Below are 18,615 nucleotides of genomic sequence, written 5' to 3'. Positions count from 1 at the left end.
CTATATATTTCAAAGTTGCAAAGACACTAGATTTTTTTTTTTTTTTTTTTTATTTATTTGAGAGAGAGAGAATGAGAGACAGAGAGCATGAGAGGGAGGAGGGTCAGAGGGAGAAGCAGACTCCCTGCCGGGCAGGGAGCCTGATGCGGGACTCGATCCCGGGACTCCAGGATCATGACCTGAGCCGAAGGCAGTCGCTTAACCAACTGAGCCACCCAGGCGTCCCAACAAAGACACTAGATCTTTAATGTTCACACCACAAAAAAGAAATGATGATTATGTGACAGGATAGAGATGTTAGTGAAGCTACCATCATAATCATACTGCAATATATAACTGTAGCAAATCAATAATGTGGTGCACCTTAAACTTATACAATGTTTTATGTAAATTAGGCCAACAAAAAGAAAAATCTTGAAAAAAAGCAGAGAAAAACACACACATTCCCCGACAAAGGTACAAGGAATAACTGAATTAAAAAATTCACCAGCGAACATCCAAAGCAGACTCCAACAGACAAAAGAATGAATTAACAAACTTGAAAACAGGTCATCTGAAAATGTAGTGATGGCCAAAAAAAAAGTGAACCGAGGGAAACAGACTTATGAGACATAAGTAAGTATGCATTATGGATCAATGGATCAATATGCATTATGAGAGTCCCAAAAGGAGGAAAGACAGAGGCAGAGCTTAGTTGAAGAAGTAACATCCAAAATTTTCCCAAATTTGAGGAAAGATACGTATACAGAAATCCAAGAATCTCAACCAAGAAACATGATCATCAACAACAGTGAGTATTAAAAGCAAAAGCAATTTGACATCTACACAGGATCTTCAAAAAGACTATCAGTGGATTTCTCAGCAGAAACCTTACAGAAAATGATACATTTATAGTGGTGAAAGGAAAAAAAAAAAAAAAGTCAACCAAGAACCATATTATATTATATTCAACCATATTATATTCAACAAAGTATTATATCTACTTCAAAAATTAGGAAAAAAATTTTTAAGATATTCTCAGATAAACAAAAGCTGAGGGACTTCATTAACAGATCTATCTTACAAGAAATCTTAAACAGAGTCCTTCCAGTTGAAAAGAAGGATGCTGGGCATGGGGCACCTAGGTGGCTCAGTCAGTTGAGTGTCTGACTCTTGGTTTCAGCTCAGGTCCCGATCTCATGGGTCATGGGATGAGCCCAACATTGGGCTCTGTGCTCAGTGGGGAATCTGCTTGAAGATTCTCTCCCTCTGCCCCTCCCCCCACTCATGTGCATGCACATGCTCTATCTCAAATAAATAATCTTAAAAAAAAAAAAAAAGGATGCTAGGCAGTAACTCGAAGCTATATGAAAATATAAAGTTCTCCAGGAAAGGCAAGTGCATGGACAATATGAAAACTACTATTATAATTTTACTTTGTAACTCCATTTTTTATTCTCTATTTTTGAAATTTAAATTAAATTCAACTCTTTCATTTAAAAAACAAAAGAACTTAAGAATTGTAAGTCTATGTTAATAGGTACATAATGTGTAAAAATGTCATCTGTTACATCAATAACAAAGTTGGGAAGGCAAGCTGTAAAAGAGTAACGTTATTGTATGGGATTAAAGTTGGTATCAGTTTAAGATACGTTCTTATACGTTAAGGTATTATATGTAATTCCTACAGAACCACAAAAAAATATCTACAGAATATACAAAAAGGAAATAAGGCAATCAAAAAGGGTCACAAAAAAAAAAATGAACACAAAGGAAGAAAGTTAAAACATGAAACAGTTATAAGACATGCAGAAAATAATTAACAAAATGAAAATAGTAAGCCTTTCCTATCAGTAATTACTTTAAATGTAAACAGTTCAAGAAAATATGGTGTATGTGTATGTGTGTGTGTCTATATGCATATAAACATATATATACACACATTTACAATGAAACATTACTCAGCCATAAAACTGAATGAAATCTTGCCATTTGCAAGACATGGATGGAGCTAGGGAGTAGTATACTAAGCAAATAAGTCAGAGAAAGACAAATACCATATGATTTCACTCTTGTGTGGAATTTAAACAAAACAGATGAAAATGGGTAAAAAATAAATAAAAAACAAAAAAATGAGCAAACCACGAAACAGACTATTAACTATAGAGAACAATCTGAGAGTTACTGCAGGGGAGGTGGGCAGAAGGATGGGTTAAACAGGTGGTGGGGATAAAGGAGGGCACTTGTGACGAGCACTGGGTGTTGCATATAAGTGATGAATCATTAAATTCTACACCTAACACTAGCATTACACTCTATGTGAACTGGAATTTAAATAAAAATTTGAAAAGAAATAAATGTAAACAGTTTAAACTCCCCATTCAAAAGACACAGGCAGAATGTACTTAAAACCAAACAAAACATGATGCCCCTATAGCTCTAAGAACATACATAGTTAAAATTTAAGTGCAAAAATGGCAAAAGATTTCCCATGCAAATAATAAGAGACCAGATATGGCTATACACATATTAGACAAAACAGACTGTAAGTCAAAAGCTATTATAAGAGATGAAGAGGAACATCATATAATAATAAAAGTGTCAATTCACTAATTATAAACATAGCATGCCAATTGTAAACATATATTCACCAAACACCAGAGCACAATATGAAGCAAATATTGACAGATAAGAAGAAATAGCTCGGGCGCCTGGGTGGCTCAATTGGTTAAGCAACTGCCTTCGGCTCAGGTCATGATCCTGGAGTCCCAGGATCGAGTCACAGGTCGGGCTCCCTGCTCAGCAGGGAGTCTGCTTCTCTCTCTGACCCTCCCCCCTCTCATGCTCTCTCTATCTCATTCTCTCTCTCAAATAAATAAATAAAATCTTTAAAAAAAAAAAAAAAAAAGAAGAAACAGCTCTATAATAATGGTAGGAGGCTTCAGCACACAACTTCAATAATGGATAGAATCACCAGACAGAAGATTAAGAAGGAAACAAACTGAACTTTAAAAACATATATGAAACACTCTACTCAACAAGAGCAGAATACACAATTTTCTCAAGTGCTCATGAAACATTCTTCAGGACAGGTCATGTATTAGGCAAAAACAACAACAACAACAACAAAAATCTGAATTTTAAGACATTGAAATCCTTAGAAGATATCACGAGAAAAAAGAAATCACAAGAAAAACTTTAAAACTTAAGAAAAACTAAAATGAAAGCACAACATACCAAAATTTATAGGCTGCAACAAAGACAGTCCTGGGAAAACTTACAGCTGTAAGTGTTTACATTAAAAAATAATAGCCCAAATTAACACCTTAAATTTGTACCTTAAAGAAATAGAGATTAATTAAGCACAAAGCTACCAGAAAGAATAATAAAGTTTAGAACAGAGATAATTAAAATAGAGAACAGAAAACCCAATAGAGAAAACTGGTGAGATCAAAAATTGGTTCCTCAAAAATCTTTAGCTAATAAACAGAGAAAGAAGAATTAAACAATTAAAATCAGGAATATTGGAGGGAATCATACTACCGATTTTACAGAGAAATAAAAGATTTTAAGAAAGTACTATGAACAACTGTACATCAACAAACTGGATACCCTAGATGAAATGGATAAATTCCTAGAAAAACATACCCTACTACTAATGAATCATCAAGAAATGGATAATCTGAACAGACCTATAATATGTAAGGAGATTTACTCACTAATCAAAAACCTCCCAACAACAGAAGTCTAGGACAAGATGATTTCACTGGTGAATTCTACCAAACATTTGAGAACACCAATCCTCCTCAAACTTTTCCAAAAAAACTAAAGAGAAGGAAATACTTCCAAACTCAGTCTATGAGGTCAGCATGAATCTGATACCAGAGACAAAGATGCTACAAGGAAATTACAGATCATTACCCCCAATGAATATTGACAAAAAAACCCTCAACAAAATACTAGCAAACAAAATTCAACAGCACATTAGAAGGATTATATACCACAACCCAATACTATTCCTGGAATGCAAGGATGGTTTCATATAAGAACATCAATGCAATACACCACATTAACAGATTGAAGGGGAGAAAAAAAACCACAACTCAATGAAAAAGCATTCAAAAAATTTCAATACCCTTTCATGACAAAAACCCTCAACATATTAGGAATAAAAGGAAACAACCTCAATGTAACAAAGGCCACATATGAAAAGCCCACGACGAACATCACATTCAACGGTGAAAAACAAATCTTCTCATCAGCAACAAGATGAAGATGCACAGTTTTGCCACCTTCCTTCAACATCGTACTGAGAATCCTAGCCAGAGCAATTAGACAAGAAATAAAAGGCATCCACGTTGGAAAGGAAGAAGTAAAATTCTCTATTCACCAACGACATAATCTTATATGAAGAAAACCCTAAATTTCCCATCAAAAAAAAGCATGTTAGAATAAATGAATTCAGCAATGTTGCCGGATACAAAATCAAAACACAAAAATCAGTTGTGTTTCTTTACACTAATAATAAGTAGTCCACAATAAAAATTAAACAATTCCATTTAAAATAGCATGGAAAATAACAAAACACTTAGGAATAAACTTAACCAAAGGGGTGAATGACTTGTACCTTCAAACTATAAAACACTGCTGAATGCCGTTAAAGGCACACATACATAACCAGGAAGACATCCATCCCATGTTCATAGCCTGCAAGACTTAATATTAAGATGACAATACTACCCAAAGCAAACTACAGACTCAATGCAATCCACATTAAAATCCCAATATTTTTTGCAGAAATAAAAAATCCATTTTTAAATTCATGTGGAATCACAAGGGATACCCCCATTGTTAAAACAATCTTTTTAGAAGGTGGGGGGTGGGGGAGAAGAAAACTGGAAGTCTCACTCTTCCTGATTTCAAAACTTAATACAAAAACAAAGTAATCAAAACAGTGTAGCACCAGTATACAAACACACAGACCAACGGAAAAGAACAGGGAGCTGAGAAATAAATCCTCACATATACAGGCAAATGAATTTGATAAGGCTGCCAAGATCACTCAATTTGGAAATGTCATCAATAACACTGGAAAACGACATTCACATGCAAAAGATGAAGCTGGATTACCACACACCATATCCAAAAATTAACTGAAAGTAGATCAAAGACTCAAATTTCAGATCTAAAACTATAAAAATCTAAGAGGAAAACATAAGTGAAAAATTCCATGACAGTCAATTTGGCAATGATTTCTTTTGGATGGATATGACACCAAAAAGCACAGGCAACAACAACAAAAAGATGATCTAGACTTCATCAAAACTAAAAACTTTTATGCATCATAGGGCATTATCAACAGTGAAAAGGCAACAGTATTTGCAAATCACATATCTGATAAACGGTCAATATCCAGAGTATATAAAGAATGCCTACAACTCTACTAAAAAAAAAAAAAAAATGCAACCCAATTAAAGGATGGCAAAGGTCTTCCAAAAGACATTTTTCCAAAGACCTATAAATGGCCATTAACCAATGAGATGTTCAACAGGACTAATCATCAGAGAAATGCAAGTCAAAAAAAATGAGATAATACCTCACATCCATGAGGATAGCTACTACGAATAAAAGAGAAAATAACAAATGTTTCTGAGAATGTGGAGAAATTAGAACCTTTCGCACTGTCAGTGAAAATGTAAAATGGTACATCTGGAAAGTAGTATGACACTTCCTCAAAAAATTAAAAAGAAATACCCAGCAATTCCACTTGTGGGTATATACCAAAACATTTGAAAGCAAGGACTCAAAAATGTATTTGCACACTGATGTTTGTAGGGCCTGATTCACAATAGCCAAAAGGTGGAAGCAACCCATGTGTCTCTATTTACAGATGAATGGAGAAACAAAATGTGATATATACACAAAATATTGTTCAGCTTTAAAAGTGAATGAAATTCTGATATATGCTGTAACAGATGGACATTGAAGACATTACCCTAATACATGATATAAGCCAAACACAAAAGGACAAACATTATATAATACCACTTATAGGAGGTACCTAGTAGAGTCAAATTCATAGAGATAGAAAATATAATAATAGGTGCCAGTAGCTGAAGGAAGGAGATATAAGTAGTTATTCCTCAAGAGGTACAATGTTTCAGTTTTGCAAGATGAAAAGAGTTCTGGAGATGGATGGTGGTGATAGCTGCACAACAATATGGATACACCTAATGCCTCTGAACTGTACCCTAAAAAATGGCTAACATGAAAATAACTGACACCATAGAAATGCAAAGGATTATAAGAGAATATAACGAAAAATTATATGCCAACAAATTGGACAACTGAGAAGAAATCAATAAATTCCTAAAAACTACAATCTTCCAAACTAAATCAGAAATAGAAAATCTGAACAGACCTATGACTAGTAATGAAATTGAATCAGCAATCACAAACTCCCAACACGCAAAAGTGTAGGACCAGATGGCTCCACAGGTAAATTCCACCAAACATTTAAAGAGTTAAAACGTATTCTCAAACTATTCCAAGAAACAGAATAGAAAGGAAAACTTCCAAATTCATTCCACAAGGCCAGCAACACCCTGACACTATAAAGAAAACCACAAGCCAATATTACTGATGAACACCAATGCAGAAATCCTCAACAAAATACTAGCAAACCAAATCCAACAATACCTTAAAAAAATCACTGACCACAATTAAGCTATTCCAGGGATACAAGAGTGGTTTAATATTCACAAATCCATCAGTGTGATATATCACGTTAACAAGAGAAGGGATAAAAGCCCTATGATGATCTCAGTAAATACAGGAAAAAAAACATTTCACAAAATGCAACACCCATTATCAGTAAAACAAAGATTTGGAGGGAACATACCTCAACATAATAAAGGCCATGTATGAAAAACCCGCAGCTAACAACATACTCACTGGTGAAAAACTAAGCTTCTCCTCAAAGATCAGGAACAAGACAAGGATGTCCACTCTTAACCACTTTATTCAACATAATAATGGAACTCTTAACTACAGGAATCAGATAAGAAAAAGAAATAAAAGGCATTCAAATTAGCAAAGAAAAAGTAATACTTGCAGAGGAAGTGATACTGTAAACAGAAAACCCTAAAAACTCCACCGAAAGAACTATTAGAACTGATAAATGAATTCAGTGAACTTGCAAGACACAAAATTAATATACAGAAATCTACTGAATTTCTATACACTAATAACAAAGTAACAGAAGGAGAAATTAAGAAAACAATTCCTTTTACAATTGCACCAAAAAGAATAAAAGACCTGTACTCTGAAAACTATAAAAAAAAAAAAACCCCAAAAACACTAATTCTAAAAGATATATGCACCGTTTATTGCAGCATTACTTACAATAGCTAACAAATGGAAGCAACCCAAGTGTCCACCAACAGATGAATGGATATATACACCCCCACCCACATATACACACAGAGTATTACTCAGCCATATAAAAGAATGAGACCCTGCCATTTGCGACAATATGGATGGACCTAGAGGATATCATGCTAAGTGAAATAGATCAGAGGAAGACAAAAACCATGATGTCACTTATATGTGGAATCTAAAAAACAAAACAAAGAAACAAAAAGCAGACTTTTAAATACAGATAACAAACTGGTGGCTGCCAGAGGAAAGGTAGGTGTGGGGGGAGGGGCATGGGCAAGATAGGTAAAGGCAATTAAGTACAAAGTTCCAGTTATAAAATAAAGAAATCACAGAAATGAAAAGCACGGCACAGGGAATATAGTCAATAATGTTGCAGAAATGTTTGGTGACAGATGGTGACTATACTGAGGGTGAGCACCGGGTAATGTACAGAATTGTTGAATCAATATGCTGTACACCTAAAAGTGAAAATACTGTTAAGATGATTAATTTTATGTTGTATTTTACCACAATATTTTTTAAGTGGTGATGTAAAAAAGAAATACTTTCTCAAACAAAAACTGATGGAATTTGTTGCTAGACCTCCCTTGCAAGAAATGCTAAAAATAAACAAACAAAAAAAAAAAGTAAGAAATGCTCAAAGTTTTCACAGAGCAGGAAAACAATATAGGTCAGAAACTCCAGATCTACAAGATCTAAAAGGAATCTACAATTCCTTTTTATTAGAAAAGGAATAAAGGTAAAATTAAGCTTTTTATTTTCCTCATTATTAATGATCTAATGGAACACTATTCAAAATAAAATAGCAACAGTGCATTGGGTAAGTATAGCTTATGGATAAGTGAAATGAATGACAGCAACATTATAAGGAGCAAAAGGAATGGAATGGAAAACTCTTTATAATGTCCTTCCACTACTATGAAGCAATGTAGTTTTGATTGGACTTAGATTAGTTTTAAATGCATACTGTAATTCCAAGAACCCCCCCCCAAAAATTAAAGAAGTGTAACTGATATGTTAGGAGAAAAAATAAAATTATAGAAAATACTCAATTAAAACCAGAAGAGGCAGAAAAGGGGGAAGATTTTAAAAAGCAAAGACATACATGCAAGAAAGAGAAAAGAACTACAAATACAACAGATATCCACTAACCTAACTATATCAATAATCACTTCAAATATAAATGGTCTGAATATACCAATTAAAAGACAAAACTTGACACAGTGGATAAAACAAAACAAAACCCAACAATAAGATGTCCGCAAGAAACCCACTCTAAATATAAAGGCATAGACAAACTAAAAATAAAGATATCTAATTAAAATTTGTAGAACATTTCTTACTAAATAGCAGAATACATATTCTTCTCAAGCTCACACAGAACATTTACCACAGTAAACCAAACTCTGGGCCATAAAACATACATTAACAAATTTAAGGGAATAAAAGTCATACAAAATCTGCTTTCATACAATGGAATTAAACTAGAAATCGGTAACAAAAAGAAAGCTAGAAAGTCCCAAAATATCTGAAGATTTAATAAATGTTAACTTAAAATAACACAAAGGCCAAAGAAGTCATCTCAAAGGGAACTGTAAAGTATCTTGAATCAAATTAAAGTAGTTTTCAAAATTGGACATGCAGCAAAATCAAGGCTTAGAAAGAAATTTACCACTGAATACATATATTTGAAAAGAAGAAAAGAGGCACTTGGGTGGCTCAGTCATTCGAGGAACCAACTCTTGGTTTCAGCTCTGGTCGTGGTCTCAGAGTTGTGAGATGAAGCCCCAACTCTGGCTCCGTGCTCAGCGCGTAGTCTGCTTGGGATTCTCTCTCCCTCTCCCTCTGCCCCTTCCCCTGCTCACACTTGCACATTCTCTCATGCGCACGCTCTCTCTCTCCAAATAAGATATATTTTTAAAAAAAAGCAAAAGATGAGAGATCGAAAATCAATAATCTAAGCTTCCACCTTAGGAATCTAGAAAAAGAGCAAATTAAATCCTAAGTAACCAGAAGAAAATAAGAATTAGAGCAGAAATCAGTGAAATTCAATAGAGAAAAATCAAGAGAAAAACCAATGAAAGCAAAAGATGGTTCTCTGAAAAGATCGATAAAACTGGTAACTCTCTAGCCAGATTAACTAAGAAAGAAAAAGACACAAATTACTAATATCACAAATGAAAGGAAGGGCCTTCATTACTGATCCAGTAGACATTAAAAGGATAATAAAGGAATACAAACATGTCCACAAGTTACAATTCCTATAAAGATATATTCCAGCAAAACTCACACAAGAAAAAAATACAAATAGGCCTGTATCTATTAAAGACATTGATTCAATAATTAATAATCTTTCAAAACTGAAAGCATAATGCCCAGATGGGTTTCACTAACATTCTACCAAACATTTAAGGAAAAAATGATACCAAGCCCCTACAATGTCTTCTAGGAAACAGAAGCATAGGAACACTTCCTAACTCATTTATGGAGGTCAGCATTACCCAAACCAGATAAACATGTTGCAAGGGCGGGGGGGCGCGGTTACAGACCATTACTTCTCAGTGAATATAGATGCAAAAATCCTTAACAAAATATCAAATTGAATCCAACAATGTATAATTATATACCAAGACCAAGTGGGATTTATTCTAGGTATGAAAGGCTCATTCAACATTCAAAAAAATCAATAATGTAATCCATTACATCAACAGTCTGAAGAAGAGAAATCTTATGATCATATCAATAGACATAGACCATTTTATAAAACCTAACACACATTCTTGGAGGAAAGAAGAAGAAAAAAAAAAAAAACTTTCAGCAAACCAGGAAGAGAGGTATGTATGGTAGAACAACAACAAAATGAGAAAATTGGATGCCTCTGGATATGGGGCAAAAAAAACTTTTAAATGGGATGGATACTTCTCTTATGTTGATCATGATGACTGTTTCCCAAGAGGATACATATATCAAGATTAATCTAACTGTAGACTTTAAATATGTACATTTTACCATGTCAATTATTATTTCAGTAAAGCTATTAATACATAGTTAGTAGTACAATCTAGATTGTAGGTATAGGGACTGTAAAATCTTGAAACATTCTGTAGTTCTGAACACTTTCCATAATAAAATATTCCCTTTCAGCTCTAACATTCTATGAAAGTTTCTCAAAACGTAAAGCTAAAAATAATATTTAAGAAATTAGAATCAGCAATTAACCACTAGACTTCAACAAACATTTGTTTGGCTCCCCCAGCATATTCCTATCACAGAAGGACTCCTTCAAATCAGGAATTGTGCCCTGAGTGGAAAGAGTTAAGATGCAGAGTAGTGGGGGGGCCCTGGGCTTGCCTTGGCCTTTGAACATAGCTAGACTGGCATCAAATCATTTTGAACAACTAGGAAATTGATCTGAAGATTAAGAAAACAATCTGCACAATTAGAGAGAGACAATGTGGTGGCTGTGAGGCTTATCTTAATAAACAAATCAAAGCACACCTAGTTAAAGACCCAAACACTTCCCACTGCAAGCAAGGAAGAACTCTACAGAGGAGACGGACCTGTGGGAAAGGGCAGCCAAAACAGAGCAGGAGAGTGCACACAGCATACAATAGAAAACACTTCCTGAAGCACCAGGCCCTGGACAGTGTACCACCCCTTTTAAATACAGTATTACTCTCAGGAGCAGGAAACATAACAAGCTTTCATAACATGCAAAAGACAGAAACTTAGCCAAAATGACAAGATGGAGGAATTCTCCCCAAAAGAAAGATCAAGAAGAAACCACAGCCAGGGACTTGCTCAAAATAGATACAAGCAATACATCTGAACAAGAACTTAGAACAACAGTCATAAGAATACTAGCCAGGCTCGAAAAAAGCATAGAGGACACCAGAGAAACCCTTGCTGCAGAAAGAGAAGACCTAAAAACTAGTCAGGCCAAAATAAAAAATGCTGTAACTGAGATGCAAAATCGACTGGATGGAATCACAATGAGAATGGAAGAAGCAAAAAAAACAAATAGGGATATGGAAGATAAAATTATGGAAAATAATGAAGCTGAAGAGGGAAAGGAATTGTGCCCTGAGTCTTCATCTTCCTACAAAGCCCCTGGGGTATACTGGGGGTAGGCAATAGGAAGCCACTGCACATTAAAGTCTACTATAAAGAGAAAACTGGGAGAGCAACATTTCAAAAACAAAATATCCTAGGTAAAAAAAACAAAACCAAGAAATCCAAGTTTCTAATGTTACATAACAATGTCGGGTGTAACAGCCACCACCAAAACAAAAACAAACAAAAAACAAAACCCTGCAATTTAGGAGTTTTATAATTTTAAAGAAAACAAGAGAGAAAGAGATGAAAGAAGACTACAGAAGGAAGAGCTATAAAGTACAGGTATTCCTTGCATTACAAATGATAATTCTATCACACTGCTTCTGCCACTGAATTTCTAATACTTTTGCCCTGAAAGTACTTTAAAAATGCACCTAGCTGTGCATCACAATCCTCTATCATTTGTTTAAAAAAAAAAGTAAAAAAAGATTTTGGTGTACTGCTTCACATAAATGAATTATAATCTCTGGACAGCAGTTCAGAAATCTGTATCTGTAACAAGCACATATGGCTGATTCTGATGCTAGATCTTGAAGGAAACATGAAATTCTAGATTGCTTAGAAAAGTTGGAAGATGAATCTCAGAACTGTCTATGAAGTACTACTACCTCCCTAAGTAGGTGACATATAAAAAGGGTGGAGAATTATAAATAGCAGTGCATAAAAAGTATACCAACATCAAAATTCACCAAGAGTGTGAGATAAAGTTCAAGTCTTCTTTCCCCCTCACAAAATAGATTCTTCCTGCACTCAGCCTACTTCCTGTAGGGCCCACTGTAATAGCACTGTTCTGCTACATTACATAGATTTTTTTAGGAACTCTTCATTCATATATAACAATGTTTCCAAGGAAAAATTGATTCTAATTTCCAAAAAATCATCTCAGAAACAAATTTTCAGAGCACTACCAATTACCAGGTTTGAAAACATCCATGTGAACTCCTGAATACTAATTAACACTTAATTATGCTAACAGTGAAATCAGCTGGATTATTACAGACACCTAGCAAAAGCATATATTTAAAACCAATAGGTCCTCCTAACATTAGGCCATAAATATATTAAGTCTTTAACAATTTTCCCAAGCAGCATCTAGTTTCTATTATTGAAATTTTCCAATATTTTTAAGTTTATCAAAATTACTGCTTTTTAAATTCTCAAAAGGATTTTTAAGCACTAAAAGCTATTATCTGAAGCTTCACTTATCAATATATAACCAACTTCTATACATAAAACACTGATATGTTTTTAAAAAATTTCATAAACACCATAGTTAGAGGGATGATACTACCTGATTTCAAGACTTACTATAAAGCTAGAGTTATCAAGACAACTGTGGTACTGTTGAAAGAATGGACATAGTATCGAAACAGATTACAATCCAAAAATAAACCCATACAATATAAAGTCCAATTTTTTACAGAAGTGCACAAATAATTCAATGGAGAAAGGATATTCCTTTCAGCAAATGGTGCTGCAACAATTGGATATTTGCATCCACATGCAAACAAATGAACATCAACCTTCAACCTATACCACACTTTATACAAAAATGGATCAGAAATCTAAATATAAAATTATAAAACTTCTACAAGAAAACATAGGAGAAAATCTTTGTGACTTCAGGGAAGGCAGATTTCATAGATACACCAAAGCATGACTCATGAAAAGTTTCTGCTAAAGTGGACTTGATCAAAATTTAAAACTTTTGCTTTGCAAAAGACAGAATTGGAATAGAAGAAAAAATTTTCAAATCACCTATCTGACAAAGGACTCATACCCATAATATGTAAAGAACTTTCAACACTTAACAATAAGAAAATAACTGCAATAAAGAGTTTGTAAAAAGTCAGAGTTACCATATGACTCAGCAATTCTACCCCAGGCATACACCCAAGAAAATTTAGAACATATGCCCACAAAAAAAAACAAAAACAAAAAAAAACGAAAACTTGTATATATGAATGTTCATAGCAGCATTACTCATAAAAGCCAAAAAGTAGGAATAATTGAAATGACCATCACCTGATGAATGGATAAACAAAATGTGATCTATTCATACAATGGAATATTGCTCAGTCATAAAAAGAAATGATACACGCTACAACATGAAGCTCAAAAAAATAATTTTAAGAAGCCAGAAACAAAAGGCCACCTACATTGCATGACTGCATATAAATGAAATGCCCAGAACTGGTGAATCCACAGAGACATAAAGTAGATTAGTAGTTGCTGGAGGTAGGGTTCGGGGGATCAGGAGAGAATTTGAGCGACTGCTAATGGGTATGGATATGAGGTTTACTTGGGGGTGTTGAAAATGTTCTGGAATTGGTGATAGTTGCATAATTTTGTGACTACATGAAAAAACAACTGTACATTTTAGAAGGGTAAATTCAAGAGGAAAAGTACAGCAGATGGAATGCAGTAAATACTGTGATAATGTTGTAAGACAACAGATGGTGACAACATTTATCATGGTGAGCATTTCATAACCTTCAGAATTGTTTAATCACTGTTATACACCTAAAACTAACATTGTATGTGAACTACATTAATAAATAACGTTTTTAAAAGGGTGAACTTAATGGTATGTAAGTTAAATCTCAATAGAAAAATTTAAAGTAAGCAGAAGATTTGAACAGACACTTCACCAATGGAACTATACAAACAGTAAAGAACATGAAAAGATGCTCAACATCTTTAATCACTAAGGGTATGCAAATTAAAACTACCAATACTTTAGAACTATATACCTATTAGAATATGGCTAAAAAAAAAGTTTTTTAAATGACAATACTAAATGCTAGTAAAGGTGTAGAGCAACTATGCACTCATACAATGCTGCTGAGATAGCAAAATGGTAAAGCCGCTTTGAAAAGAGCTCCACAGTTTCACAGAAATCAAATGGTCATTTACCATAAGACCTCGCAATCCCACTCTTAGGTATTAACTCAAGGGAAATAAAAATTTATGTTCACACAAAAACCTGTATGTACATGAATGTTTATTAACAGCTCTATTAATAATGGCCAGAAGGGGAAACCATCAGACAAACATTTATAACACATCCACACAAAAAATAACCACTCAAAAATATAGGAATGAAAAAAATATATACACATAGGAATGAAATACTGATGCATACAACACATGGGTGACTCTCAAATTCATTTTACATAAGAAGTGAAAGGAGTGAAATTAAGTAAAAGCAGTCAGACCCCCAAAAGCTATCCACCATATACTTCCATTTATATGGCACTCTAGAAAAGACAAAAAACTCTAAGGATGGAAACAGATCAGTGGTTGCCAGGAGATACGGGGGCTGGAAAGGGTGGACCGAAAAGGGGAAGCACAGGGAATTTTGGCACCCTAATGGAACTTTTTGGTATCATGATTGTGATAGTGGCTACATTCCTTGACATTGCACTTGTCAAGAAAGACAGAACCGCACATCACAAGAGTGAATTTTACTGTATACAAATTTTAAATAAATTCACCCATAAATCACACTCTACACAAACCTCCGCCTTGAACCAGAAGCAACCCTCCACTACAGATCAAAGCACACTACAAAATGTTTTCAAGGTTCCTTCTGAGGTGTGTCAAGACAAATTGTATTATTTTTACTCCGCAAATGAGAAGCAGAATAAAACAATCTTCAAGTTTCTGATACAGGTCAGAGATGCAGAGCTAGCCCCCATGTCCCTAGTTCTTGCAGTCTGACTCTATCATGGTACTAGATACCAACAGCAGTTAACAAGAGGTTATCTCTATCAAACTAATTATCTACTCACACTCTTTCATAAAGGAGAAAAATCAAGATAAATGAGTATCTTAGAAGAGGGCTGAAAGTGTGTGCATATTAACAGTTAAGTCCAAAAAAAAAAAAAAATTAACCCTAACTTTGGTCTAGGAGCTTCCCTTCGTACGCAAAAGGAATCCAATCTACAACGGGTACTTAAAATAAAGAAGGGCAGAATACAGCTGGAAACACTAATAATGACGCTCCAAATAAGGTAGCGCACCAGAGTACAGGGATACAAAGTTTCGGTCCTTCATCTAAGCAACCTAAGGGCACGTTTCATCCCCGTCTTTTATAGGTCTGAGACGTTGCACAACGCACCTAGTTCCTTAAAAAAAAAAAAAATTCACTCTGACCCACAAAATCCCAAACGTGACACGCTCCTTGGTCAGGCTGTGAATGGAAAATAGCCAGCCAACCATCTGAGTTGATTGTGCACATGAGTTTCGCTTTCTGTTATCAGCAGAAGCCAGGCCAGCAACCCGAATCCAGCCCGGGTGGCCAGAAAGGGGAGCCGAGCAGACACCACGGTTTAGCCACACGCCCGGGCTGGGGAAGGAGGAAAGGAAGAGGGCGTCTTCGGTCGCCGGCGCCTTGCCTTCACGTGCGAGGCAACGTGCGCCACTCCGTGGGCTCTCCCGAGCCTTCGTCATAACCCCAGGAGGTACAGCATGACAGGGACGGGACCAAGCCAGGGGGCGTCTCGTGGCCTCCCCTACGCCCCGCACACCTGAGCCGGGCAGCGCGGGGCGACGGGCAGAGAAGGTCGCCTGGGCGCGATCCGCCCCCCATGCCCTCGGAGTCCGTCGCGGGTCCCCTCAGCCGCCCGGCTCGGAAAAGGGGGACTTTTCACCCCGCACCCCCGACCCCAACTCCAAACCCCTCCCGCCAGAATACAAACAACTTGAGGGCAGAGGCCCTGGAACCGCCGCCTGGCTTTACGTAATTTAACTCCGAGGCAGGCGGCGGCAGGTGGTGGCGCCGGGCGAGGGAGGGGCCCGAGGCCCCGAGAAAGCAAAGCCGGGCTCCGGCAACCAGGGGCCGGGAGGAAAACGAGATAGAGGGGCGGTGGCGGTCTCGTTACCTCCCCAGATGCCCAGGGTGAGCTGGGACGTGTCCAGGTTCACCACATAGTCCCCCAAGAACCGGTTCAACACGTCCACGACCACCGACTCGAACACCATTTTCCTCAGCAGCGGTGGACACGGCAGCCGCCCCCCCGCGGTCCTTCCTCCAGCGCCTGACCTCCCGCGCCCTCCCTCGAGACCGCTCGGTTCACCGGCTCCCGGGCGGCTCCGGCTATATCTGCCCGAACGCCGGACACGCAGCCCCGCCGCGAGCCCTGCGAGAGGCGGAGGCGGCCGATCCCTCCGCGCGTGCGCAGGGCGGCCTCCAGGGCGGGGGCCAAGCTCGGCGCCGACCCGGGCGCGCCTGCGAGAGAAGAGCAAGGGCGGCTGCGCGGCCGCTTCTCTGACGCCTGCCCCTTCCGTGCAGAACCCGCCTCTTTTTACTCGTTGGCCCCGCCTCCTCCCCGTCACCAGGCAACGGGAGAAACGTAGGGAGCCGCCAGTTTTTTCCCCGACCCCGCCCTCACCGGCCGCACGGTGTCCGGACCGGCGGCGGGGGCGGGGATGGGGGCGGGGATGGGGGCGGGGCCGGGCGCGGCGGTTACAGCTGCCAGGGAACGCCCGTCGCCCTACAGCGGAGGCGACCCCGCACGCGGACCAGTAGGACCTGCACCTGAGCCAGGCGTGGGCGGATTCCAGTCCTTTCGCGGTCAGGCCGCAGGCGTCTCAAGGGAGGGTCCTAGGGAGCCCCCTCACATTATTACAGGTTCCTGCATCCGGCCGGCCTGTTTCTGGACGCCTGTAACTGCCCCGCCCGGTGCTCGAAGCGCGAGGCCAGGATGCGCGTCGGGTGACTTAACTTACCCAGCTGCAAATTGTGCCAGGAAGGCGGGGCGAGGGCAGTGAAGAGTAAACTCGGCGTTGGAATTCCACGCCTTCCTTCCCTGCATCTGATATGGCGCTCTTTTTTTGGTCGTTATTCACAGGGAGCCTCCTTTCATCCCACAGAAAGCCCCTTCAGATTCAGAGTTAGAGTCAGCCAGTCCAGAAACTGCTGAGCGCCCTTCAAGAAATACTGTAATACCTAGACTCAACCCTTGAGGCTTATGAAATGACTGACCTAACTAAACTAAATAATAATTAAAGCTCTTTCAGCCCCTTCCCACCCCCATTTGGTCTTATATGAGAAATGGGACCAAATGCCTGAGCTCACAGAGATGCTGGATATGAAGTATGGAGAACTATAATTAATCACCACCCTCTTAAGGATTTAAGATGTAGGAATGTACTTTGAACTTTTTCTCTGTGCATCCTGAACATTAAAGGGATCCCTCAAGGGGACTGGCAAGGCTAGAAGGGGAAGCTAGGGAGCCTTAGCACTCAATAGCAATCACAGTAAGAATTATCAATTATAGACCCTTAACAGAAGAATCTCAAGGGGAAAGAATCATCAATTACAGGCCCCAACAGGGAAAGAGGCACATTGCATCTCCTATAAGAAATCAATTACCCCTGCAACTCAGGTGATGAGAAACTTTCATCACCCTGAACTCTTGCTTCTCTCCAAATGACTTTTGTTCAAAACAACCCCTCCTGGGGAGACTGGGTGGCTCAGTCAGTTAAGGATCTGCTGTCTGCTCAGGTCATGATCTCAGGGTCCTGGGATCAAGCACTGGGTCAGGGTCCCTGCTCAGTGGGGAGTCTGCTTGTCCCTCTGCCCCTCCCTGTCCCCCCACTGCGTGCTCTTTCTGTCTCTCTCAAATCAATAGATAAAAATCTTAAAAAAAAAATACAACCCCTCCCAAGTTTCTCCTCTATAAAATAATGCATCTCGCTTTTGTTTGTTAGACTTGCTTACGGTTTTGAGGTAGCTTGCTTGTCCTACATTGTAATTCTCTGCTGTTCCCAAATAAACCCATCTTTTGCTGGTAAAATAACTGGCAATTTTATTTTTAAGGTTAACAGTGTCACCAATAAATAATGCCTCTGATGATTTTCTGCTAATTCTTGTATCATTTTAGTACTTTTCATATGTAGTGACCCAAATTTTTTTTTAAGGCTTAAGGTTTGCCTTTGCAAGTAAGAATGCCTGGCAAAAAAGCAGTGTAAAATCTTGTTTTACATGAGTTCATAAATTATTTTCATACAATTTCATATCTGAAGGGTCTTTATTTTGTCACCAATTCAATCTCTTGATCTTGACAAGCATGA

General features: G+C 37.8%; 1 protein-coding gene across 4 annotated transcripts in view; it reads right to left on the bottom strand.

Annotated features, from left to right (window-relative positions):
* Positions 1-16,728, bottom strand: part of VPS13A (vacuolar protein sorting 13 homolog A) — a 268,847-nt gene extending 252,119 nt beyond the window's left edge. For 3 of the 4 annotated variants that reach the window (XM_036103219.2, XM_036103220.2, XM_078061571.1), the window contains exon 1: positions 16,422-16,725. In XM_036103219.2, coding sequence (XP_035959112.2) covers positions 16,422-16,521 — 100 coding nt within the window. In that variant the 5' untranslated portion in view covers positions 16,522-16,725. Of the gene's footprint in view, positions 1-16,421 lie in introns of all 4 variants that reach the window. The other variant, XM_078061570.1, reaches the window with a different exon arrangement.
* Positions 16,729-18,615: the final 1,887 nt, after the last annotated feature.

This window comes from Halichoerus grypus, chromosome 14, assembly GCF_964656455.1.
Source record: "Halichoerus grypus chromosome 14, mHalGry1.hap1.1, whole genome shotgun sequence".
Classification (NCBI taxonomy): Eukaryota; Metazoa; Chordata; class Mammalia; order Carnivora; family Phocidae; genus Halichoerus; species Halichoerus grypus.
This window is presented reverse-complemented; position numbering and strand designations above follow the sequence as displayed.